Source organism: Amphiura filiformis, chromosome 7, assembly GCF_039555335.1.
Source record: "Amphiura filiformis chromosome 7, Afil_fr2py, whole genome shotgun sequence".
In the NCBI taxonomy this organism is placed as follows: domain Eukaryota; kingdom Metazoa; phylum Echinodermata; class Ophiuroidea; order Amphilepidida; family Amphiuridae; genus Amphiura; species Amphiura filiformis.
In genome coordinates, this window is record NC_092634.1 from 10,211,462 (window position 1) to 10,238,778 (window position 27,317).

General features: G+C 36.5%; 1 protein-coding gene across 3 annotated transcripts; it reads left to right on the top strand.

Moving 5' to 3' along the window:
* Nucleotides 1-967: 967 nt before the first annotated feature.
* LOC140156728 (succinate dehydrogenase [ubiquinone] iron-sulfur subunit, mitochondrial-like) lies at nt 968-27,021 on the top strand. Of its 3 annotated transcripts, none has more exons than XM_072179667.1 (8): nt 968-1,111; nt 2,476-2,553; nt 4,236-4,294; nt 5,220-5,363; nt 6,270-6,348; nt 7,155-7,271; nt 7,951-8,175; nt 24,988-27,021. In XM_072179667.1, the coding sequence occupies exons 1-8, from the start codon at nt 983-985 to the stop codon at nt 25,078-25,080; spliced, it is 924 nt and encodes a 307-aa protein (XP_072035768.1). In that variant the 5' UTR covers nt 968-982; the 3' UTR covers nt 25,081-27,021. The 3 variants fall into 3 exon arrangements, with proteins under 3 accessions (XP_072035768.1, XP_072035767.1, XP_072035769.1); XM_072179666.1 differs by lacking the exon at nt 24,988-27,021 and adding an exon at nt 9,024-10,858; XM_072179668.1 differs by lacking the exons at nt 968-1,111; nt 2,476-2,553; nt 4,236-4,294; ... (2 more) ...; nt 7,155-7,271; nt 7,951-8,175 and adding exons at nt 14,322-14,460; nt 16,179-16,265; nt 17,377-17,435; ... (2 more) ...; nt 20,877-20,993; nt 21,481-21,705 and having other exon boundaries at nt 24,988-26,990.
* Nucleotides 27,022-27,317: the final 296 nt, after the last annotated feature.

Here is a 27,317-nt window from a genome sequence, read left to right on the forward strand (position 1 = left end):
ATATTGCATTTGCCTAGTTAACATCACTGTGTGAAAAATAACCGGCCAATATTTAAACTATTCTCCAAACTTCTAGCAAATATATTTCTCTAACATGACCTAAAATTACAGCTAGGTTAGATGTTCAGAAGGGGTCGCACTTTCGTAGAATATCAGTAAGGGCAAAGCATAGCTAGCTCATATCTAGCCAACTCCCGTGTTAATTGAATGGAGATTTGACCGAAAATATTGAGCTATATTGGTAACGGACCGCTCCGTTCTGAAGGATGCCACAAAAAAACGGTACAAGCTACATTTAAACTATTCTATGAAATTCTAGAAAATATAGTTTTGTAACATGTCCTAAATTGTTAGCTAATTTAGGTGTTTGGAGAGGGTCGCACTTTTGTGTTTTAGGAAGGATATGTAAACGACATATAACACCAAAAATATGAAGAAATTATTTCCAAACCGTGTTAAGTCAACAATCATTATGTTGCTCATTTTCAAGAATGCTGGTTAACAAAAAGCAGGCCATTGTCTCATTTCGTAAACAAAGGTCCACATACCATTGTTTCCTTCCGTTTCCTTTATAATCGGTTACCCAACTGAAGCTATAATACCAGCTTTATTGCGATACCGGTATCGCACATGTAAAACAGACACATGTGCACAACCAGAGAAGATCCGATTTAATCAGTTGAGCTGTTTCAATGAGTGTTATCTTGGTTTAATAGCTTTTAATGGGGTTTAAGTCCTGCAAAGGTCGAGATGAATTCTACTGTAGACATGACTGCATCATGATCATGATCTTCATCCATGGTGTTGTCTTTTTTAAAGGCAGCTCTTGTTTGGTAGCTCAGATTATTACGGAATAGGCGTTCCCATTCATTTTATGCGTGTATCATCCGAAGAGCGTTTCATAAACTAGTCTCTTTTACCAGCTTCAATATGCAGGCTACAATCTGGCGCTAAAATCATTACTGATTTATCGCCCACCGATATGATGCAACCATGCGTAAGCGATGATGATACTTTCGTAATCAAAACTTTGCGACCAACTATGGCGACTGCAGCAAGAAAATCATTGGCAATTTTATTGTCTAGAAGATCTGGATTATTAACAGTTCAGGTTTGTAAATATAAATTTTGTATGAGCATTTTTTTTTTTTTTGTAATAAACTACGGTAAAACCAAATCTGAAGTGAAAACATTACTTGATTGTGCGTTTTTGCAGGCTGATTGCGGTGCACTAAATTCACTCAAGTCATGTCAGTGTATTATTATGGTGGTAAGGAAGCTTAAAAATCTCACATTTATATTAAATGCCAATAAATTTTCATTACACTAATATTATGTATTTCGAGGTTAGTTTTCTTGTAGCATGCTAAAAGTGACTTTTCAATGATTTTGCAGGAGAACACGATTTCATATTCAGTGTTTCAAAATTCTTCATTTTTAACAACAAGTTTTAACTATAAAGCCTGGGCTTTCAAATTAAAGCCTCAGGCTCAGGCATTTCATTATCCACAGCCCCCACTTTTCTCAAAAAAAGTTGTGATTTTTAATTGTATTCCACTGGAAACCTCAAGCTACATAATGGAATATATGTACAAACAATTCTTGCAGATTATTTCCTGCAAAAATGTCGTCAAACATGCAAATTTTAATTACATCAGGTACACACCAGAACGAAATTACTACACTGGCATATGGAGCAGTGTAGGCCTACACTGTATTACACATTATAATCACGCATACTCATAAACATAAAATCAACAGAAATTTTGGGAATAAACATTTTTTGTTAATATCTACTGAAAATGTCATTAAAATAAAAGGTAGGCCTACAATTACCGAATAGGGTGCAACTTGCTAGACTTGAGTCCAGTCCTCGTTTACGGCGTTTAGGGTTAGGGTTTAGGGTTTGGGTAGGGCAGTCTTGTAATAGGACTAGTAGAGTTGCACCCTATTCGGCAATCGCTCCAAATAAAAAGAGGATGCTACATGTACGATCACAAAATTAGTTCCAATAATTGGAACTCACTGCTCTGACCGTTGAGTTTATATGCGTTTCTTTGGGGTTGACCCATAATTTTCATGTCTAAAAAGGGGGTCCCTGAAATGTTCGAGGTCTGTAAAGGGGGGGGGGCCTCTGACAATTTTCGCGATAAAATTTTTTGCATCAGGCCCCCCTTACAAGTGTTTGTGAACGGTCCCTTAATAACTGATGTTTAATTTGAAAATCAACATTGAAGAATGGGCACGATTATACTTCATGACTTGCAACATAGCGTTTACAATGAATATCTAGCTTTATTTTCATAATTCATTATAATTGCACAAAATGACACTGCTTTTAAATAGTGATACCGTATGTTCTAGCTGTACTATAGGCCCTATGCTCACGCATAGGTTCTGCAGAAATATGAACCGTACCATACATAGATAAAAATAGATATATATCATTTTATTTGTTTGTGGTTTTTCTTTCAGGCTCAACGATATGCCTCAGGACAACAAGCACTAGCCAAGGATGATACCAGGCTAAAAAAATTCACAGTTTACAGATGGGTAAGTGTTTGTGCTTTCTTTATACATTGCATTGGAAATGCCTTGATTCATACTTCTATGCGACAATATTGCATGCGCAAAGTAGTAAGAATTGGCGTTCAATATTGCAAACTCTCTGCAAGTTAATTTGATCGGAAAGTAAAGTTAGCAGTTGGATCTTGAATTTTTGTGTGGTTGAATTCAGTTTTAATTAACTTTTTAAAATTAATTTTGATAGTATATCAAATGTAGATTTTGTAAACTAATTATGGCCCTCTCTCAGTAAGGATTTGAGCGGTTACACAGATCAGCAGTTAACCGACCGCGAATGCACTATCCATTTAGGAAAATTTATGAAAATCACTATGGTAACCGTTTCAAAAAAAAAAAGTTTACTTTAAGTTTTTGTTTGTTTTTTTCGCTTTTGGAGTGTCCTGGACCTAGAGCTTCATGTAAATGCTAGGATCATTATAAATGGTTGACATTGAAAAAAAAAGAAAAAGAAAAGAAAAATAGACCCTATTGTTTTTGCCAAGTTATATTTGTTTTCATAGCATACTCGATTTCAAAATCAATACAAACAATGAATTTTGAAATCATTAATATGACATGAACACAAATTATAACTTTTCACACTAGGGCCTATTTTTCTTTCTTTCTTCAACCATGAATGATCCTAGCATTTTAAATTAGCTCTAGGTCCAAAGACACTCCAGAACTTTTTTTTTTAAGTATTGTTTTTTCACTTTTTTTTTACATATGTTTACACGGTTAACCGACTGGATTGTAATCCAGTTACACATTTCGCAAAATATCAGTGAGGTCACACCCTTAGTCCTCAGTGACAAAATTGTATTAGATCATGACACTGATATTGGCATCACAGCAACAAAGTGTTATAAGAACGACCCATCAGCAGATGCTGCCAGTTGTAATATTATAGAGTGCAGCAATTGTCAAATGTATACACAAGGCAGCTATTGTAGATTGGTCTTATTGCACTAACCCATCGAAATCTTGTCTCATCTCATCTTAAGATATTCACCGTTTTTTTAAATAAAATACCGGTAGCAGGAAAGGGTTGTACTGAAAGTCATGTTGTGTGAAGCTAAATTTAATTAAGTTAATTATGTTACATAACTTACACAGGATGAAAGGCATTAATTGTATTATAATATGATATCGTTCACCTAAAATATACCCAGGAGGCAAATGTATGTGACAAAATTAACACTCCCAGGTCTTGAAACAATGTTCCTAACTTGTGTCTCCACAGTTGTACTGTTCTTGTTTGAACACAATGAGGAGCAGTAGAGCTTAAGTCACATTGTGCATCCCACCTGTAAAAGTTGTATCACAATGTAAGGGCATATTTTTAGACTACCATAGAAATTGCAACAGTGGCGTAGCAAGTGGGGAGTCCGGGAGGGGCAAACTGTCCCCCCCCCCCCCAAATAAATTTTCTGGATGAAAATGGGGCAGCAAAGAGTAAAGTGTCATTAAAATGACTAAAAATGGGATGAAAAATTGACCGATGGGGACGAAAATTTGGCTTTGCCTCCTTGCACTAAAAGGATGTTTACTGTACTGAATTGTGATGAGAGCTTATGTTCACTTGAGATCTGAACACACTGGACATTTTCAGGACATTTTCTTTTTCCCTACTGTGAGGTAATGACTTGTATTTTCTCTTTACACCTCAGGATCCTGACAAGGAAGACAATAAACCACACATGCAGACCTATGATGTGGATCTCAACACGTAAGTCCACATGTACTTGTATTGGGTTATTCTAGGTAAAATCCCTACGTATGGAAGACATAACTTTTATGATTTCCCACACAGCAGGTAAAGATTAATGGAATCACCCATTCAGGAAGCCCCATTTGAAATTCACACTGCATTTGTGGAAGATTTAAATCATGAGTTCCGTTTTCCAGAAGGGTACATGTGGATTTCAACTGGAATAGCACTGGAATAGCATCAGACTTGTTAAGATAAATCAAGGAATTGGAATATAAGTAATAAGATCTATTTTAAGATCTATTTTGATACGTTACAAAGAGGATGGCAATAATTGTCAGTGGGGCTAAAGGGGATTAAGCTTATTTTGCAAATTATAATAATAATAATAAAGCAGCATTTGATAAAGTGCTTGATGCCCAGAGGCCCCTAAGCGCTGTGCAATAAAATACATCAAAGCAAAATCAAATTATAAACATGCATAATTAATATCAGAATGAAATACAAGCTTAAAAGTACGCTTTTAAAAAGATAACCTATTACCAGGGACAGGCGATTTGCGCGGAACTTTCTTTCCGCGCAATTTAGGGATACATGATTTGCACTGAAAAAAAAAAAGTTCCGCGCAATTCCGCGCAATTTGCTATTTTTTTCCGCGCAAATCGCCTGTCCCTGCCTATTACAAACTACATCTTAATCATATAAAAACATGTTAAAAACCAGGTGATACAAAAGTTTATAATACACAGTTGAGTTCAATGATAAAAATACAACATATAAAATGGTACAGATCAGTAGCAAGATTTTAAAAAGGGTATGCAATATAATACAAAATTATGTGACCATTCACCACGAAGGGGCAGTGTAAAATGTCAGCAGAACTAGTTCTGAGATGTGGGTCCATTGACTGTTATTCACGGTAGTTTCTTTCTTTTATTGACAGGTGTGGTCCTATGGTACTAGATGCACTCATCAAAATAAAAAATGAGATTGACCCGACATTGACCTTTCGTCGATCTTGCCGAGAGGGAATCTGTGGTTCATGCGCTATGAACATCAATGGCGGCAACACACTGGCGTGCATAGCGTAAGTACAACCAGCTGCAGTGTTCTTGAGTTTAAATTACTCACTTCTGAATTTTAACTAAAGATTGGGTTCTAGACTACTTCAGTATAATTTGCAGGTTAAGTTATGGGGGTTTGTTTGAGTTTTTTTAATGGAAAGATGTGCACATGAGAGTCTGGAGGAGCATTAAATTTGTTGTACAGTGGAAACTCATTATAACGAAGTTGTCAGGGACAGAGAAATTAGTTCTTTATATCCAAATTTCGTTATATCAGGGTTGTAAAAACAATAAATAACAAAAGAATTTTGTATCTTGGTTCTGGAAAAATACTTCTTTATAACAGGGTTTTTCTTGTTTCGATTTCATTATAATGAGGTTTTACTGTATAATGCTTCGTTATCCAAACAGTGCTATAGGGGAGTGTGTTATAGTAGGGAAGAGCTTTACAGTGGTCATGTCTCATTGAGAAGCATTTTCTACGGTTACACTTTCCCACTATGGTATGAGGAATTGGAGTAAGAAACCTGACAAACTAAACTACTAAAACTGCTTTTATTTTCAGACATCTTGCTTCATATAAAAGCTCTTACCAGATGGAGCATGAAGGAAAATAAACTTTATGATAATCAGTGGCAGCACCTGGAGTTGAATTTCAGGGGGTGCAGAACATCTGAAGCAAAGACTGAGGAAATGCTACCACTGATGAGAAGGGAAACAGTCAAAGTGTGCATTCCTTGGGATAGTTAGATAGTTGTACTCATATCAATGCTGTAAAGAAGTCCAAATTCCCATAGGTCTGTGAACATGACATCTTGATCAAGTATAAGGATGAGCAAAATTGTACGAATAGAATTCATGTCATTTAATGCTTGAACAATAATGTAATTAACTTTTTACTTCTTTTGACTTTCTTCTTGTGTTTTTAGTCGAATTGACTCCAATCTCAGCAAGGCCACAAAGATCTACCCACTCCCACATATGTATGTCATCAAGGACTTAGTACCAGTAAGTAGTTGGTTTTTGCTCCATGCATGGTCACCCACCCCTGTCACCCACTTTCAAATACATGTGAAGTTTTTAACATATAACTGTATTGTTTGTAATAAATGCTCAGGGGAGTTGCATTTTTCTAAAAGGGACGTTTATTAGGAGTGAATTTTCAAAGAAAAAAGCTTCCAAATCTGCAACTAAACTAAACTTAGAATCACTCACTTCTGGGTTCAAATTCAAATGATGGCGCACACGTAACCATGCGGTAAATACAATGAAATTACGTCTGTAAGTGCATCATCAAACAAGAATCTGATAAAATTAGTGAAATTTTATCATAATTAGGCAATGAACTTGATGGAAGATCTTGGAGGCTAGCTGGTGGTCCTCACTCATAGACATCGCTTTGGACTTTGCTCCAAAGCAAGAAATCAAGTGGTGTGAGGTCTGGAGGTCTTGCAGGCCACTCCACAGTATGGCCCATCCCAATCACTCAGATTTCATTCAATATTGTTCAAAAACAAAATTATCTTAATTAAGTGCCAGATGAAACAGTCATGATGAGACTTTTTACAATGTTTAGTAAAGCATGGACAAGGCCACATAATATAAAAAGATATTTTGCTTAGGTAGAAGTATTGTCAAGATAATCTGGATGACATTTTTTGATCCTTTAATTATTTTCAGGAGTGTATATTTGATCGATTTTTCAGAAATAGGAGAAAAAGATGGCACAATGAGGGTTCTGTTTTTTTTGGGGGGAGGGGGGTGACACCCTGTATAGGGTATTCTAATCATTGGTTTTGTTTTTCTGCTAACAGGATATGAACAACTTCTATGCCCAGTATGCATCTATCAAACCATATCTTCAGCGTAAAGAAGAGGTGAATTATGGTGAGAAGTCGTATCTCCAGTCAATTGAGGATAGAGAGAAACTGGTGAGTGTCACACGATTGTACTTAAATGTACTTGGAAACAATCCAAAGGGTCATTAGTCTAAAAAGGGTTTAGTTACGGTTTAGGGCATTTTAGGCTATGATTACAATTTAATATCAGGATGTCTGACAGACACCTGTCCACCCATCATTTTGGGCAGGCGGTTTGCTCCTTTGGACAGGCTAAGGTTATTGCCTGTGGCAGATGCAGAATTGATGCTTGAATTCTAATTCATTCTAAGGCACTTGATGAATACAATCACTAAAAAGCTTTGTTTGGATTAAAGTCCAACATCAAATATTGGAATTTTTTTTATTAACACAACTGATACAAATAGGTGACTCCATTTGATATACCGTAAAACCCCGTCTACAAGCATATAGTGTGCTTCTGATGAAAGCTACATTAATCCAGTCGCCATTATGGAGTTAGAGCAAATAAATTACGGATCCAAGCATATACAAACAAGTATTATTTTAAGACCGATCTATTGTATTGGTATATTAACGCTTGCTTCGAATTAATGAAGCTAGTATAAAAAACACTATATATGCTTGTAGACGGGGTTTTCAACTGCAATAACTTATTAGGAACAAAAGCACTGCCAATCAAATATAAAATTGCACATTGTCAAATAAACCAAATTATTTAAAACTCCTACTTGTATTGAATTGTTTACAGGATGGTCTATATGAATGCATCTTATGTGCGTGCTGTAGCACATCATGTCCTAGCTACTGGTGGAATGGAGACAAGTACCTTGGGCCAGCGGTTCTTATGCAAGCCTACAGGTGGATGGCTGATAGCAGAGATCAATACAGCACCGAGAGGCTAGCTCAACTACAGGACAAGTTCTCAGTTTATAGGTGTCATACTATCATGAACTGCACTAAAGCGTGTCCAAAGGTAAGAGTGGCTTGAAAGATAAATTTATATCAAGACTTAAAAAAAACAGAATCTTATATCTAAAAAGAAAAAATATTTTGGATGTTTGGGCCAGAAACACTTCAAAGGATCATACTCAGCAGTGGGGTTTGATCCCCACCCTTTTTTTATTTCAACCCCCCCCGCTTTTTACTGAGGCACCCTTTATACTGAAAATTCTTGACCCAACCACTTTTTGCTTTTTTCTGCAATTTTTGGCAAATAAAAAAAACATGAGTCATCCTTATAACGAAAATGTAACCATTGTTTACAGCACATTCCTGTGTGGTCATATGAACCTAGTTGAACAAATTTGTTTAGGGAACTACATGATGTTGCACTTTGAAGTAGTCATGATGTGGATTGTATTGACATGGTGCACTCATGTCCATTGAAAGACAAAAATATATTTTTATAACTGCAGTTTCTTATATAAAAACCTGAAGAGAATAGTTCGTCAATCATGTTTCTTTTGTCGTCATCAGTGTTCGAAATATGCCTCAAAAAGTTACAGGCCAGCCGGGCTTGACCTTAAAAAGTACCGGCCAGCCGGGCCGGCAACTAGATGCCAGTCAGAAAAGTTACCGGCCAGGCCAAAAAGTTACAGGCCAATGGCCGGCTGACTGGCCCTATTTCGAACGCTGGTCGTCATCCACACCTGTGATGTCATTGGAGTTGTCTCAACATCACTAATAACAACAACAAATCTTCAGAGCAATAACATCCAACGAAGATGCCAATTGACCCAGTGAAAGAGCTCCGGTGCGTATACCAAATTTGAGTAGCATAAAAGTTTCTATTTAATGTTTCTGGTATTTCTCTTTCCACAGGGATTGAATCCAGGCAAAGCTATTGCAGAAATCAAGATAATGCTATCTACGTTTAAGAAGAGTGAACTACAAACTGCCGCAGCAGCATCATAATAATAACATTTGATTGTAGCTAAATAAGGGTGACAACACTGGGGATGTCTACTTATATGTGATGCGATCAAGCAAAATCAGTCGAAACTCTGAAATATTGATTTTGAGATATAGCCAAACAAAGGAAATATTTCCTTTTGTTTTCTGTTGTTTTGGAAATTCTTTAATTGCCCATAACTTTGGAACTGGTTGTTCAATTGCAATGGGGTTTTCTGCAAAATGCAGCTTTACAAATGTTTGTGACTTTCCTATAAGAAACTGAAAATTTACTATTTCTGAGTTCCGACTGATTTTGCTCAATCACGTCACATATTCCAATAGTGATATGAGGACAAAATTAAAATTAATGTAAATATATTCCCTGAGATAGCCTGATTAATTACAATATTCGAATATGAAAACGGCTGAAGTCCATATTTTGACCAAACCAAGTTATGCAGGATAATGTTGCTATTGGCTATGGTTGTCTTGCTTGTACAAGACATGCACAAATCCTCTTTAAAGTGCTTCTGTTGTGTATGGTAAACCATGCATTTTTTATGTTTATGTGTGCAAGAAACAAGGATTTGGGCCATTCTGTCATACATCATTACAGCTACATCTTTCTTGAGTGTATTCCTTGCCATTGTACATTTTGTATGATTGAAAGAATGACAAAGTTAAGTTGTGTAAGGACCCCCTGTGATGTAACAAAAACACAGTAATTTAGCCTGAAACCAAAACATTGTCAAAAAATATATATGTCAATAATTTAGCCTGAAACAAGAAAAAGTTGTTTTTTGTGTGTTTTTTCCCCTCAAAAATGTGTCTTGCAGCCATTTTCATATTCATCAGGTATATTATATTATTGTGTTTATCAGAGATCTGACAAAAAGACTTAAGATATTAAAGTTGAAAGTAACATTGTTTTATTTTAAAGAAACTAAAGACAAAAACACTCAGAAAACTCTTGGTATATTTAGAAGAGAATATTGTGCAATCTTCCAATTCCAAGCCGTATCACTTTCATTCAGGAGCTGACATTCCAGCAACAAAAGTTATAAAGGTGTGTGACCAGATCGATAGCTTCATCCCCCATTTTCCCTCCTCAAAACCAAGATTTTAATATGAAAGGAAATCTCGTATTTTTGTTGTTACCCTAGTAAATGTAACACCCAAGATGTTTAGTGAACAAAAAAGCAGTAAGAACCAGCAGAAGTATGTATTATCCTATAGAGTATTATAATTACTCTTTATATCGTGTCTCATCATGTCAAAACCGCTGGAGTAATACATCTCAAAACCTGGAAACGGATTGTTTGAATTGTAGGCCTCAATATGAGATCGAAATCAGAATATGAAAAGAAATCTGATTGATGACCACCTACCTTTAAAAGCTGAAGCTTCTCAGGAACTACTGTTGTTTTAACAATACATTGTAATGCCTTATACCAAACAACAACAAAATACCTCAATTTAATGGGTATTTGCATGTACATCATGCACTCTGTACATATATATTACATATTACATCCTATTTGCTCATACAGCATTGAAAGTTGACCAAAATTTCAGTGTGTGAAAAATAAATATAATAATTCAGTCAGGAAAGCACAAATCAGTCAATGTTTACATGTTTGTGTTATTTTTTCACATTCTGTGTATTCATGCTGACATACTACCTCTATGGTTGTACAGTATTATATAAAAGGAATGTTATTCTATAAAAGATAGAATGTTGTTAATAAAATTCTAACCAATTGTGACTTTATAAGGTTGTAGACAATTAGCATTTTCTTCTTGTTGTGGGATTGTATCACCAGAGATTTTCCCTATTTAAAAAAAAAATCAAGTAGATCTTCAGGGATTCAAGAAGAAATGCACTAAATTGATTACTAACTTATTTTATGTTGCTCAAACAATTATATAGTAATTACCCCTGTGCGTATCAGTTCCTCGATGCAGGTTAGTCCAATTTAAATCGATATACACCCTATAGAAGACTAGGTTCCAGGATCGTGCATAGGTAAAAAACTGTGCACGTTAAGCCTGTGCGACAATACTCAATTTGAGGTATGCACGTATATAGGAAGAAGGAGCTATGCAATAATTAGGGAGCCCGGGAGGGTAAAATTGAGGAGGGGGAGGAAAAGCAATTTTTGGCAAGTCGAGAGGGGGGGGGGAAGTGATTTTTGGCACACATTCATGGGGCGCCTTTTAAATTAAATGCTTTAAAAAGGCTTAGGAAAAATTTGCTGTCCGTAAGGGGGGGCAAAGAATTTTTTGCAGGCCGAGAGGGGGGCAAGCAATTTTTGGTGGGCCAAGAGGGGGGGGGAGCAAGTTTTGGTGATGGTTTGGTTGATGGTTTTGCCAGTTTATGTAGTTCTCTTCACTGATTGTTATTATTAGGTGGTACAAAATGAGATAATGGGTGTAGAATTATCAATTGGGCAATTCAAGATTTCCAAGGTCTAAGTTTATACAGAGGTCACACTTTTCAAACCCATACCATACCAAAATGTTCATCTGATCCTATTAATGGATTAAAAATAAGTAAAAATAAATACTTAAGTGGGGGTTTGAAAATATGGGGGGGGTCAAAAACAAGAGCTAACAAGTTGGGTCCTAAAAAGGGGGATCAAAAAAATTCAGTTAAGAGGGGGATCCAAAAGATTTGAGGGTAAAAGTCCGGCGTGCATGAGTATGGTTATTCCTTCATGTAATTTTACACGAAATTAGGGTTAGGGTTAGAGTTAGGGTTAGTTTAGGGTTAGGATTAGGATTAGGGTTAGGGTTAGGATTAGGGTTATGATTAGGATTATGGTTAGGGTTAGGATTAGGGTTAGAGTTAGGATTAGATTACACGAAATAATTACATGAAGGATCGACCATGAGTATTCAATTGAATACCTGAGTGGAAGAAGGGCCCAACTCCATCAAAACTGTTTTTGAGATATTAAGAAAAAACTTAATATTTGGAAAAGTTTTATAGACAGAACGTTTTCATCTTCAGGGGACCTTTAATACATGATCATACAATAGTACATACATTCGTAATTATATTTGATGTTTCCATGGCAGCGGTACAGGTCTTAATACGAGTTGGAGTTGGGCCCTTCTTCCACTAATATCCCTGGTTATAAATAGCTACAGAAATTACGTAATCACCATTAATTGCACAAGTAGAACTCATGTAATATGTTAGCAAGATAATTTATTGTAGTGAAAAGCAGATTTCATGGATGAACAAAATTCCTCTTTAACCCTATATTTGTGGAAGAAGGGCCCAACTCCATGGAGTTGGGCCTTTCTTCCATGAAAACCATGATTAAGTGTACGTGAAAGACTATTTAGAGAGTGGATTGTGGCTCATCTTTCACACACAAGGAAGATCAGTCTGCTGGCAATAAAATGCTGGGTCTAACTCATTTTTGTAAAAAATTGGAGTTGGGCCCTTCTTCCACTCAGGTATTCAATTACTCCCAAGCTTCAAATCAACAAAATGTGCACACTTTACAATTTGGGTGTAACACTATGACTCCAATGAGTATTATAACTCCAAACTGTGATTTTTGTCTCGCCTGATAAGGCAGGAGACTATATAATCACTTTTCTGTATGTATGTGTGTAGGGGTGGGGGTGTGTGTATGTGACAAATTTGGTTAAAGTTTTGGTTAAAGTTTGCTTTCCGCCTATTTTCTCGGAGACTATGAGTCACACGTTCCTCAAACTTGGTGGGTGGGTGCATCTTGACCCGAGACAGAGCCGGTTTGTATTGGTTAGTGGGTCAAGGTCACTGAGGTCATCTAGGGGTCATTTGAGGTCAAATTAGTAAATACTGTCATATGGCCATGAAACTTGGTGGGTCCAGTCAACATTTAAAGCCAAATTTTTGGAAGGTCATTTCGAGGTCACCAGAGGTCATCTGAGGTCAAATTAGTAAAAACTGTCGGATGGGCATGAAACTTGGTGGGTACAGTCAACATTAAAGCCAAATTTTTGGAAGGTCATTTCGAGGTCACCAGGGGTCATCTGAGGTCAAATTAGTAAAAACTGTCGGATGGGCATGAAACTTGGTGGGTACAGTCAAAATTTTAAGCCAATTTTTTGGGAGGTCACCAGGGGTCATCTGAGGTCAAATTAGTAACAATTGATGGATGGGCATGAAACTTGGTGGGTACAGTCAACATTTAAAGCCAAATTTTTGGAAGGTCATTTCAGGGTCACCAGGGGTCATCTGAGGTCAAATTAGTAAAACCTGTCGTATGGGCATGAAACTTGGTGCGTACAGTCAACATTTAAAGCCAAATTTTCGGAAGGTCATTTCAGGGTCACCAGGTGTCATGAGGTCAAATTTAGTAAAAACTGTTGCATGGCCATGACACTTGGTGGGTACAGTCACCGTCAACCAGATAATCGTGCCCAGCCGATAACCGCCAAATTCATTTACCTCTACCAAAAGTAATTGCAAAAGCAGACGGTCGCAAAAGCAGGCGAGACTCGTGGTTCGAGAACCGCCTTGTTTAATAGCTGATGAGTTAATGACCATAAGCTAGGATAAATCCCCAATATTTTGATAGGGGGCATGGATTATCCCCCCCCCCCCATATTGATCCCTTTATATGGGTTTCTGACCAAATTAACCCCATATTTGGCCACATTTTTTGCACTTTGCGCAAATTCATTCCAGTTTTGTACCATATTTCACCAGTTTATCTTCAATATGGCAATTTGCTCACACGCTTTGCACGCATTTGTATCATAAACTTATTTTGTCCAAAAAAGGTGGTGGATAATCACTAGATGCCAAGAAATTTTCTCCAACCCCATCCTCTTTTGGTTTCTTTGTTAGGACAGGAAGGGGGGATCAAAAAAATTTTAGACCATAAAAAGGGAATAAAAAAAAATCAATTTTTTTTTTGATGTCCAAGGTTTCAAATTTGGGTTCCAAAAAGGGGGGAGGTTGGCACATCAAAATGGGGAAAGATTTTGTTGATACACGGTCAAAGGGGGACGGGCAATTTTTGGCAGACCATTTTGAGAATTGAACCACGGCCGGAAGAGGCTTACGCATCATACACTGGAACATGGAAACATTTAAAAGCTTTTAAACATTAAAAACTAGTGCACAGATCAAATTAATGATCAGAAATATTTGGTGATGTGCGCCCGTATCATTATCAAGCTAATCTCTTTTACAAACTCTAAACCCTGTAACTATTCGGATAATGAATCATCATTGAGTGCAAGGTCGCTGCTTGTGGAAGCGATGGATTGTTTTTTTTCCTAACTAAAAATGGCGTCAATAGCGAGCAAATCTTTTGCGGTTTTGCTGTCTAGAAGAACAGGTATATTAGCGGTCCAGGTGAGTATATCAAAATTAAAAGCAAATGTTGTTGGTCCTCATATGAAAAACTACATGAGCATTGAATTTGAAGGGAATATATTATTTGATTATGGGTTTTTACAGGCAGATTTGGTCCGCGTCTGAAGGAAGCTTAAAAATATTTTTTTTCGTTTGTCACGTAGGCCATTGCATTGAGCTTGAGGCATTTCAATGAAGTACAAGACACTGACCCGGCACCCCCAGTCACTGTTGAGCCTGAGCATGCTGAGACGAATATAACTTAAGAGATATAGGAAGCAATGCACTTTTACCATTGTTCACAGCAGTGAACCATGTCTTATGTGGCAAAATTGTTACAAAATTGTTAGTCCGAATATTAAATCAGACCCAGAACAAAATATTAATTTCTGACATGATCTTGTACTGGGTCTGAACTGTTTCCATATGAAATCTTGATGGCAAATTGGACAAAAGAAGCACATGGTTCTACGTGACAGCTTTTTAATCCCTATTCAGGTTACGTGAATCACGCTATTGTATTGTGGACCGTCCTTCTGATACTTCAGTGTTTGGACACACGGAACGTTTTTTTTTTCTACCTCTCTGTTTGTAAACAAACCAGGAGGTCGAAATCGTCCTCCTCGCCGAATACGAAAGTCAGCGTAATAGTACGGCACTACAAAATTGTCACACTTTCTAATAATAAATCGGGGGGGCAGGAGGGCATTTATATGAATGCTTTTATGCGTTGTCATCATCAAGCAGGCCCTCAAATTTCACAGCCTAATCAAATTTCCCTGGAGCAGGTGAAAATACTAACCTTAAATCACTGAGCAGCTTATTCAAATGGGGACCCTTTTCATGTTTTCACTGACCAGTTGTATTTGGGCAGTAATGGGCACCCTTCTCACTGACACTGACCAGTTGCATTTAGACACCTTTTCACTGACCTACCATAAAAAGGTACCCTTTCCACTAATCTACTAAGAAAAAGAAGTTAAAACAGCCACTTTCATGGATTAATTGCACCTGAGACGAATTGCACTATATACCGGTAGGCCTACATGTAGAAAAATTATTTTGCATTTTTTTTATTACAAATAGTAAAAATGCTGCAAAAAAAATAGCCGTCATGTCCTTTAAAATTCATACCCTAAATGCTGACTTGCTGTCGCTAAAAGTATACCCTTTCCCCCAAGCATGAAATAGCTACCCTATTCGCGGTCTGCGCGAACCGCGACTATGAGTGAAAAAAGTACCCTTTCCCGTGGATTTCTGCTCGGTGATGACAACACATATGTATTGAGTGCTCCCCCCGGGTAATAAATGCAATGATCTCTGGCCTCGAATGTGAAGCTCAGCAAGCAAATTCTTGGCTTGACTTCACAACAAGGGCTTAGGCACACCCAAATTTGTAAATACACACCCAGTGTTTGCCCACATGGCCTAGTACACAAATCTTAAATTTACACACCCAGTTTTTTTAATTTACACACCTGAACCTTCAAATCCCCTAAGACCCTGCTTCACAAGCAACCTATGTGAATGTGAGTGTGACATTGTATACAAGTTGAATTTTTAAAAATTATCATAAATTTTGCACAAAAAATGCTACTTAAATGAAATATAGAGTGAATGTGGGCGTAATGGAAACGATATCATCCATGCATGATGCATCATCTGTCATCCATCAATTGACATTCTCATCACATGTATCGCTTCTGTATTTTTTTCAGGCACAACGATATACCACAGGCACAGCAGGACACCCAGATGCTAAGGCTGATGACGCTAGGCTAAAAAAGTTTTCAATTTACAGATGGGTAATTAGTGCTTTAGTAAATTTCAATCATCAGAGTAGCAATCACAATTGGATGTTCTGATGTTGTATATATAATGACCCTTTACATCATCATGATCCTAGCATCAGAAGTCACTAGAATACCCAGTGTCAAATTGCAAGTCAACTTAATATTAGGAGTGACACTTGTCAGTTTGCTAGCAATGATTGAATCACTGGCTCAGCATTGCACAATCACAGTAAATCACTCTCATTGTTGATTGTTCATGATTGTCTTTTGATTGCTACAATTGCTAGTACCAGAGTTCGATTTAATTTGTGACGTGGAGCAAAATGCTCCACATTTTGGACAACCTGCTACACAAATATCAGCTTGTATAGCAATATTTTACAATGTAAACATATGCTAATATTATAAGAACATCGCCTAAATAATATTTTCTCTGAAAATTGCTATGCAAGTTTTTCAAAGTTAATCGAACCCTGGCTAGTACTTTACTGGCATTAGACTAAATCATGGATGTACTTATTATCACAAGCTTGACATTCAATAGCTGGGAACTCTCTGGTAGAGTGGGTATAATTACAATTTGCCTGACTGGAAATACAGACTGCTCAAGAAGATGTTAGCTTTCAGATCACTTTACATTAAAAATTAGACAAATTTACCCTGAAAGCACTTTTTATTCAGGGATTATTAATTAATTTATTATTTTATTTAAACTTTCTTTACCCAGGGTAGCTCCTTCAATGTCAAACACTGATTTCCAAGGAGGCCCTGCATTTACATTGTGAACAAGAAGCATAATTTTTATATACAGTAATAAATTAGAAAATACATAAATTATAAATGGCACATGAAATTAAAAACAATTGAGAAAACATGAAAATTCAGATTAAAAGACCTATTAGTATTACACTGGTTTTATCAAAAACAACTGCTTAAATTGAGCAATACTCATTGACTTAAAATTTCATCTACTATCATTTGGAAGGCTATTCCACAATTTAGTAGCACGTGAATTATTAAGAAAGGTGCTATAGTATAATAATAATAGTGACTTGACAATGTGCTATCACCAAAATACGTTCAGATCATATTTTCAGGGGTTTTTTTTCTGTTTCTTTTTTAGGACCCTGACAAGGATAGTGATAAGCCACATATGCAGACCTATGATGTGGATCTCAACAAGTAAGTCTGATGTTCGAACTAATGCCCAGCGGGCCAAGATTTTTCCTTCTCGATCCTGGCATTCCCTGAATAATACCAACCCGACCCGGTCCGTCCTGTGCCGAAAAATTTGGAACAAACCCACACATTTTGGATTGATTCATCGATCCAAACTTCTGTTAACCTCATCCTGATCCGTTCTAGCTTTTCCAAATCCGATCCAAAGTTCAAATCGTGGTGCTCTATAGTTTTGAGTCTCATTATCTATATATTTTTACGTATATTGATTGCATTCAAAGCCTGGCACTCCATTAATCGACCTTATAAGCATGACTACATCAAAGCAAATACTGTAAACCACTTAAGGGTACACGATGTATTGTTGGTCGGAGCAGCCAAAAATTTTCATTAGGCCCTTCACAATTAATTCTTAGTTTCCTGTTTCAAGTTTGAAAATAAAGGACGAGGCGACTTTTAATTATTAATTATTAATTATCTATTACTTTCTTTATTTTGAAAATGTGGTCGTGACTATTATCAACAATCCATTTGGTCATTTTGACTAAGACTACGGATTTAATTATTTTACCTTTATAATTGATTTTTTACATTAACATTAGTAGGGGACCCTACAATGTTCTTGTTTTATATTCATAATCAAAGTTGAGATGATCAAAAACAGATATTAGCAAATAAAAGTAATCAAAAAGTCAATTAAAAGATGAAAATACCTAAATAAAAATAAAATAATTAAATATTTTTCCATTCTTGATTTTGGATACGCGAGGGAAACAGGAAACTAAGGATCAATTGTAATTGGCCTTATCTAAATCAATATATTATTGAAAAATAACACTTTTTGATGTTTTGCAGCAGTTCATTATATAAATCATATACTTTGAGAACTTGCTTGATTTATTGTTGTTAATGAGTTATGTACGTTTTACAAAAGTGTTGTTGTTTCAGCCCTCTTTACAACATAACTCAAGAACCACAGGACCTGCAAAAGTATATCTGTTATATTTGAATTCTTCTACACGCTCACTATGAAATGATCAAGATAATTTTGCCAAAGCTCACTACCATTCGCAAGATGCTGCGTACTACCAAATCGCAACAGTTTAAAATAGTTGCTAACCTTAATTTGGCAGGTGGTTTATTTCACGCATTACTTGTAACACTGTATTTTAACAGGAAAATGGGGGAGTCTTTATTGTACTTATTTTTCATTCCTTTACAGGTGTGGTCCCATGGTGCTAGATGTGCTAATCAAAATTAAGAATGAGATTGACCCGACATTGACCTTCCGTCGATCTTGCCGAGAGGGAATCTGTGGCTCATGCGCTATGAATATCAATGGTGTCAACAACTTGGCTTGCATATGGTAAGTGCTGAATTGTTACGAATTCTAGACTCATTTTCAGTAGAGAGAGTTATTTAAAAATGTCACATTGAGCATTTCCAGTTACAATCCATACACCCAGTATGGAAGATGTCCTTAATCTACTACACAGTGGTGTAGACTTCAAACGGAGTCACCCATTCTGGCAACCCCATTTGAAATTCACACTCCTTGTGTGGGGGATTATTTAAGGTCATGTCTTCCATGGATTTCAACTGGAATATCCCAATTATAAAATGTGATTGAACATGACAGTGTGGGCAAGTCCTTGGGTGTACCTAAAACTTTATGTATTACTACATTACATACTTTAGTCTTTATTAGTTGAGCTTGTAAGTTGTACTTGTAATTTTGTAATTTCACCAGTACATCACTGGGCAAGTCGTCCCTCATGCCAAAAAGACTGAAACAAACTGCCAAAAATGTTCCATACATCTTGTCAATAGACATGTAGGAATGTTAAATTCAGTAAATTATTGGGTGATACAGGTAATAAAATACAATGTTTTCATTTCTAGAGCAGCCCATTTGATGATTTCAAGAGTTATATTCTATGGAGATCAGATGAGCAAGATGCCATTACACCTGTTACACCTGTAAATTTGTATTCTGAAATTGAATGTCTTCTGTAATTTGACTAATTTTTTGTTTTGACTTTTTTTTCCCTAGTCGAATTGATACTGATGTCAGCAAGACTTCCAAGATTTACCCACTCCCACATATGTATGTCATCAAGGACTTAGTACCTGTAAGTATATTGTAGTTTACTCAATGGACTATTCCATTTAAAATCCACACTCCCCTGTGGAAGATTTTGGAAATATCTGCCACAGGGGGAGTATGGATTTCAAATGGAAGGAACACATTAGGCAGCTCCATTTCAAACTCACCCTCCCTCTGTGGAAGATTCAGGTTGAATCTTTCTCAGAGGGGGCATGAAATTCAAATAGAGCTGCCTAATGTGTTCCTTCCATTTGAAATCCATATCCCTGTGGCAGATATTTCCAAAATCTTCCACAGGGGGATTGTGGATTTGAAATGGAATAGTCCAATGCATTTGTCAGTGAGCATTGGTCACCCACTCTCAACATACACACAAAATTTATGTTGACAAAATGTGCCTTATGTAACACAATTTAGTGAATGTCCTTTCAATCAAATAGAATATATTTTCATTATTCAAATGTTGTATCTGCAAGAAAGCTAGAAAAAAAACTCATTGGATATATGTCCTTCAATTCCTCTTCCACTACCCACCATACTCTTTACTTTGCTCTGGTCTAACCAGTCCTGAAGTACAACCATTCCATGCAGAATCTGACATCCTCATCACGCACCTAATCAACTTGTCATGACAGTTTTGATGCCGGGTCAGTCTGGGTTGAAACTGGATACTGCTAGGTTGGTCCGAGAAAAAGAGATAGAGAAGCGACACTCTGTACAAACTGCCTATACCATGCTATATATACAGCAGTTGAAGACATGCAATTGCATAAGCGTAAATCGCCGGCCAAGTCTTACTACTGAACGTGTAATGAGAAGATACCATAGAGTCCTACATAGAGATCTGAGGAAGAGGCGGTCCGAATTGACCTAGTGACCTATAATTTATTAGAGAATCACATTTTTAGAGTATAAGCCCGCCCACCGCTGTCAATCATTCTAATGAACAAATGAAACAAGCTCTGGCATTCTGGCAATGACGTAATCCTAATTATAAATGAGAAAATCACATTGTACATGTAACTGTCTGCTGTACTTCATGTCTTCCAACAAGTGCCGGAGTGTCGCGGCCCTGGGTTGGTCCACTTTGAGAAAATTTTGATTGGGTCATTTCACAATAAGGGCCGAACAAATTAGCTGTTGAGTTTGTTCGAGGCAGGGTATTAAAAAAGTATGCCCTACACATCTTAATTTTGATTAAATGGACATGAATAACTTCTTTGCTCAGTATACTTACATGTATATCAAACCATATCTTCAGCGCGGGTTGGAATTAATAAAAGTATGCCCCAGTCGTCTTTAATTTTGATAACATATTGGTTTCTTTTTCCTGATAGGATATGAACAACTTCTTTGCCCAGTATACTTCTATCAAACCATATCTACAACGCAAAGAAGAGGTCAACTATGGTGAGGAGTCATACCTCCAGACAATTGAGGAAAGAGATAAACTAGTAAGTATCTAGTGCTTGTATAGGGTGCTTGCATGAGAGATCATAGATTAGCACAGTGCAGAGAACAAAGCATCGCAGAGAGGAATTCCATAGCCAGTCTAGGTGTAGCAGGTGAATTGTACTGTACTCCAGTGTTCTGGAGGATGATTTGTACTGTACTCCAGTGTTCTGGAGGATGATTCCAGTTTTGCCTCAAGTTGGTGACCTCATGTGGACATCATGAATACTCCATATTTTCAGTCCAGTCTGGTGGAACTCAAAATATAAAACTTTCCAACATAATATCAGGATCACAGATGCATGCAAATCAACAAATATAATGTGGTGTGATCAAGCAAAATCATATTTAATTTTTAGTTTCTTAAATGATTGTAAACAGCATTTGTGAAGCTACATTTTGCAGAAAACCCCATTGATCACATCACATATGTGTTAAAATAGTGTGTACATAAATGAACACACAGTTATCTGTTTTTCTTGTTTTCAGGATGGTCTATATGAATGCATCTTGTGTGCATGCTGTAGCACATCATGTCCCCCATACTGGTGGAATGCAGACAAGTACCTTGGGCCAGCGGTTCTTATGCAGGCTTACAGGTGGATGATTGATAGCAGGGATCATTACCAAAGGGAGAGGCTAGCTGCACTACAGGACCATTTTTCAGTTTACAGGTGTCATACTATTATGAACTGTACTAAAGTGTGTCCAAAGGTAAGATGATATGGAACAAGTAAAAGAAAAAACGCAATACAAAATTTTTTTCAAGACGTAATCACAAACATATCGAAGGTTCAGAACCAGAAAGCAGCAACTCACTATGACCAGCTCTCACAAAATGAGCATAAAGTTGGCTCCTTGCTTTGGTCTTCAAAAATCAATATTTCCTCTGCAATGTCTTTGATTTCTATTGAATTCTCTGATGTCAGCAGGTAATAACATTCCATTGGGCTACTGTTCTTGATAAAAAAGCGTACTTGTAACAGTCTTTGTTGGGTTGTGCTTGAACCAAATGAAATGGATGAGGTCTCCTGGTACATTGTCTTGGTCTGGTGCTATTGAATATACTGATGTCGATGGAGACGAGCTGATGGTATAATTGTCCAGCGGTCCTATGCATTGTACTCTTTGTATGAATGAGACTAAATTGCTGTGGGCTGCACGAGACTATTAATACTACCGTCTACGAAAATTGTCACTATTACATATCTACTATGTTCACCAAATGTTGCTCTTGGTATGATGCTGTTGTTTACATCCGCCAGAGCCACACAAAGCAATCAAATGATTGCAGAACTTGTTTTCAATCAAAACCATCCGCTCTCTACTGAGGATTATTTTTGTTCAAAAATGTATCTGATGTGAAAAAGGATACAGTGTGATGGCTGCACCAGGACGCTATTGGTTTGCCATGCACCTCTATAATTATACTTGGAGCCACGGTGTACATTTTACCATTGATGTCTTCCCAAAAAAAGAGGACTCTCAGGCCTACCTCAATAATTTCAGGTGTAAAATGTGCCGCTTGTACGGGTTGCATGTTATGTTGGTCACCGTGAACTGACCGGGACATTTCTTGCTAGTTACAGTCCCAACCAAAATCTGGTTGTGATCATGTCGTTGAAAATGATAGCGTCATCAATGATTCATTTTAGTGACTGTTCTCTTTTCTGTTGCTTACTATTACAGATTTGGTATCAACTGTGAATTGACCGGGACATTTCTTGCCAGTTACAGTCCCAACCAAAATCTGGTTGTGATCATGTCCTTGAAAATGAGAGTTTCATAAATGATTCATTTCAGTGACTGTACTGTTTTCTGTTACTTATTATTACAGATTTGGTATCAACTGTGAACTGACTAGGACATTTCTTGCCAGTTACAGTCCCAACCAAAATCTGGTTGTGATCATGTCCTTGAAAATGAGAGTTTCATAAATGATTCATTTCAGTGACTGTACTGTTTTCTGTTACTTATTATTACAGATTTGGTATCAACTGTGAACTGACTAGGACATTTCTTGCCAGTTACAGTCCCAACCCAAATCTGGTTGCGATCATGCAATTGAAAATGACATCTTCATCAATGATTCATTTCAGTGACTGTTCTAGTCTCCTTTGCTTACTGTTTCTGATTTTGAAATGGTGCTTCTTTTATATTCCCCACCTTTACAAGTGTTATTCATGGTTACTTATTACAGTGGATATAATTGACTGGTATAAATGTTGATGTTGTTTTAAATAATAATGATAATTAAAATACATTTATAAAGCGCTATATACAGACTTTCAAAGCACTGAACATTCATAATAATAAATCTACAAACCAAAATATAGTTTTACAAAGATAACAGATCATTGATCAAGATATACAGCCTGACAAATTAAAAAGTACACCAATGCAAATATTATAAACAGTTTATAAAAACACTGGTTGAACCAGTACCGAAAAACTTATTTAAAAAAATACCTTTTAAAAACATCAAATTGCAATCTTGAGATGCTTTTCCAGGTTCCCTGTGAATGTGCCAGTTGATGAGTAAATATCTGGAGCCCAACCAGGATGACCCAGAGTCGGATATTCTTCCATCTAAAGAGGATCTCAGGTCTGCCCTCATTGATCACAGCCATGTGTTAGTGCTTTGTTTTCAGTGTGAAGACCTTGTACAGTTTTGTTGGCCTCACAGATATTCGTGTTGAGCATTTCTGTTTGTGCAGTTAACTGCTTGTTTTGTCCACTTGCTGGCGTCTTCTGAGCAAATGCTGGAAGCACCAATTCTTATGAATGTTGCCCCCTTCCCCTTTTGCCCATATTCCCGCATCTTCAGTACTTCATGGTCTCCTGCATTCAGTGTTTCAGGGCAGACCTCTAACATGGTTGTCTGTATTTTGTTTGATAGTGCATTGTTTGCAGTGTGAAGATCTTGTACATTTTTGTTGGCCTCACAGAGACTTATGTTGAGCATTTCTGTTTTTCGATTCTGCTTCAATGACTTGTATGCCAAGTTGTTTGTTTTGTGACTCTGTTACTCTGTAACAACATGACAAATAATTTAGCAAAAAACACAACCATCTCCATCGAAAGGACGGAGACGCCTGTGTAAGAAGCATGATGAGAGACTCACCGATGTATGAAAATACACGCAAAGAAAACATTATTCTCATAAAATAAATAACAACTTGACAAATAATTAAGCAAAAAACACAACATCTCCATCGAAAGGACAGAAAAGCCTGTGTAAGAAGCATGAGCGACCCACCGATGTAGCACAAGTTCCAATCCGTGGGCGTCACATGCTCCTCAACATAACCATGCAATTAAATATATGACACTTATAATAAAAATACATGCAAAGAAAACATTATTCTCATAAAATAAAAAACAACATGACAAATAATTAAGCAAAAAAAAAACATCTCCATCTCCATCGAAAGGATGGAGACGCCTGTGCAAGAAGCATGAGAGAGCTACCGATGTAGCAAAAATATAATATAAAAGCACCAAAGTTGTGCAAGTTGGTTTATGTGTTGTGTTATGATTTCCATTTGTTGCTTGATTTTATAACTGCCCTTCTGAAGAGCCTCTGTGAAATTTGTTCTACAGTGGCAACTCATTAACACAACCTTTTCCGGGCCTCACGATTGAGTTTGTGTTAACAGGAATTTGTGTTATCATGTTACATTATAACATAGAACATCAGTCATGTAAAATATGTTAACTCCATGGGTACTTCTACCTTTCTTATTACAGAAGACCTGATTGGTTAATAACAATGGTATAATCATCTGAGTAACCAATCAAAATGGAGCTAGCAATTTTAAGCTTAATCCCCTTTAGCCCTACTGACTATTCTTACTGATTGGCTCAATACATGACATACCTCTCCTTTTAACCGATCAGAATACTTCATAAAGGCCGATAATTCAGTAGGTTGCTCCCATGGGGTTAAAGGTAGTTTGTATAATCATGTTTCTTTTGATATTTCTCTTTCTGCAGGGTTTGAATCCAGGAAAAGCTGTTGCAGAAACTAAGAAATTGCTATCTGGATTTAGGAAGAAGGAACTTAAAACTGCTGAAGCTGCATCATAAGAGTTTCAGCACTTGATCGTAGATTTATAGTTAGTATGAAATGCTACCAAATTTATCCTTATTTTATTGATTTTTAACAGCAAAGCTTGTTGTGAATATGTTGCTCATAAAGGAGTAGTAGTAACTGAAATAGATACAGCAAAGTAATATTTAAGCAGACGTTAACTTAGTAGATGATGTACATTGTTACATATTGTGATAAAGCTTTACAAATACATACAGTTCTATGTTACAGAGCCAGTCTATGCTCAATTTATAAAGCATTGTGCTACTTCAGTTTGTCCACTCTGAAGTACAAAATGACAACGCGTGCATATACAGCGCGTAAACAGTGCGCAGTGCTGCGTCTCTGCTGAGGTATGCATGCCTTCAAAATCGGCATATGTGTGCGTCCGCGTTGGTACTTTGTACTTCAGAGTAGAGTAGACTGACTGTATGTAGCATTTTTAAATTCATGTTGACAAAGCTGTAATCAAAGGAGATGGGCACAGAACATTTAGTTGAACAAGAACTCCCTTATGTCAGCAAAATACAGCACCAAATTTGTTGAATTAAACATTTTTCAACCGCTTTGGTAGATTTTAAATGCAGATTGTTGTTCCAAGTTGTTGAATGTAGTGACCGTTAATTGTAAGAAACCATGCAAGATGATTGGTCGTTTTTATGCATATTTGTTATATTCAAAGATTAGAATTTAGCTACATTTCATCTGCCAAAAGCAAGGAACATTTTTTAATTCAAAACATTTACTGCTCAGTGCTGTATTTTTCTTAAATTGGGAGTAGAGTGAGTGACAAAGGCTTTACTATGGACTCAGTCATGTGTAGTAATCAATCCAGAATAAGTCTATCGAAGTCTATCAAGCTATCTTTGGCACAAAATGCTTTTCGACAGATGTAACAAAAATGCATCTTTTTGCAGATTGTCTTTGATGACAGATTATGTTAAGTGTACAAGTAGTACACACCATATCATGCTGTTGATCTGCTGTCATGTGATGCAAATATTATGAAAAGGAAAGGTTAACTGAATGTCATTTGTTGGAATATCATGTTTAGCACTAATAGGTATACAAGATGCTGTAATATCCTATGTAAAGTATAACAATAATTAAATAATGTCCCGGAGTGTTAAAGTGTTGTTTTAATTATGATCCAGGCAACTTGAGTTTTTATAGGCTTTTTACAATACTCATTTTAACTTCATTTAGATCCATTTTGAAATATATCTGCATTGTAATGCACACTTGGAAACAGATATCGAAAGTTTGAAATGTACAAATGTGTTACTTTCTGCATTTAAGTATACACATAATTAGCCTATTATCAAAAGTTGATTGAGAGATTATATATACATACAGCTTTATTCCATAAGTTATATGAGCCCTGTCTTGATACAATGCTATTAGTAACAGTATATGAAGGTATAACAACTTGCCCTCCAGATGGCAAGTAAAAGGGTTATCTGCCTCTGCCATTTGAGGATTTTAATATTTCATATCTTAATGTGTGCCATTCTTTGTTTTTATTTTCAACATTCTGTTCCAAATTTATCACTATAGTTCATTTCACTTCCCTCAAGACAGTAGCTTCCTTGTAAGGAGGTGTATCTCTAAGGGTAGTCACTTTGGGCTGCATTGCATGCTACAGGTGCTACATGCATCACAAATGGACTATAAACTTATTTTTCTGGCTTAAAACCTTGGCCATGATCCATAACAGTGATTATTTTCCTGATTCATTGTGTACTTCAGATGTGCAATATGACTATCAATTCATTATAATTTTCTCATTTGTGTTTTGTCTTCAGGACATTAAAGCTAATTGTAGCTGTAATAGGGAACTTGTTAAATTAGTTTTATCCATCCGAATTCCCTCTGTACTTGTTTTTATATGTTGTTTGTAAAGCTGAAATAAACAAGCTGAAATAAATATATTTTATGTTGGTAAAAATTTAAAACATTTGTTTTCTTTTATGATATGTAAGCACTGACAAGATGTTATTATTAATAGATATGGGTGTACAAGTTATTGTTATAGACTGTTTGATCTGCTGTCTAGATGTTTACCATTTCAGTCAGGTGTGTGTGACTCAAAGAACCTGGCATATTGTATAGATGGTTTTAATCAAGCATAACATTGTATTGTTAATTGGCCATATTTAGATGATAATAATTATTGTTTAATTTGAAATCCATATCTATCCAAAGATACCTAAAATGTGTACAAAAGTTGACT

Bases quoted from the DNA above. Each gene is read 5' to 3' on its own strand.
- LOC140156728 (XM_072179667.1), top strand. From the start codon at position 983: ATGATGCAACCATGCGTAAGCGATGATGATACTTTCGTAATCAAAACT. The intron at 4,295-5,219 runs GTAAGTCCACAT...TTTTATTGACAG, and splicing joins TATGATGTGGATCTCAACAC to GTGTGGTCCTATGGTACTAG. The intron at 8,176-24,987 runs GTAAGAGTGGCT...CTCTTTCTGCAG, and splicing joins GCACTAAAGCGTGTCCAAAG to GGTTTGAATCCAGGAAAAGC.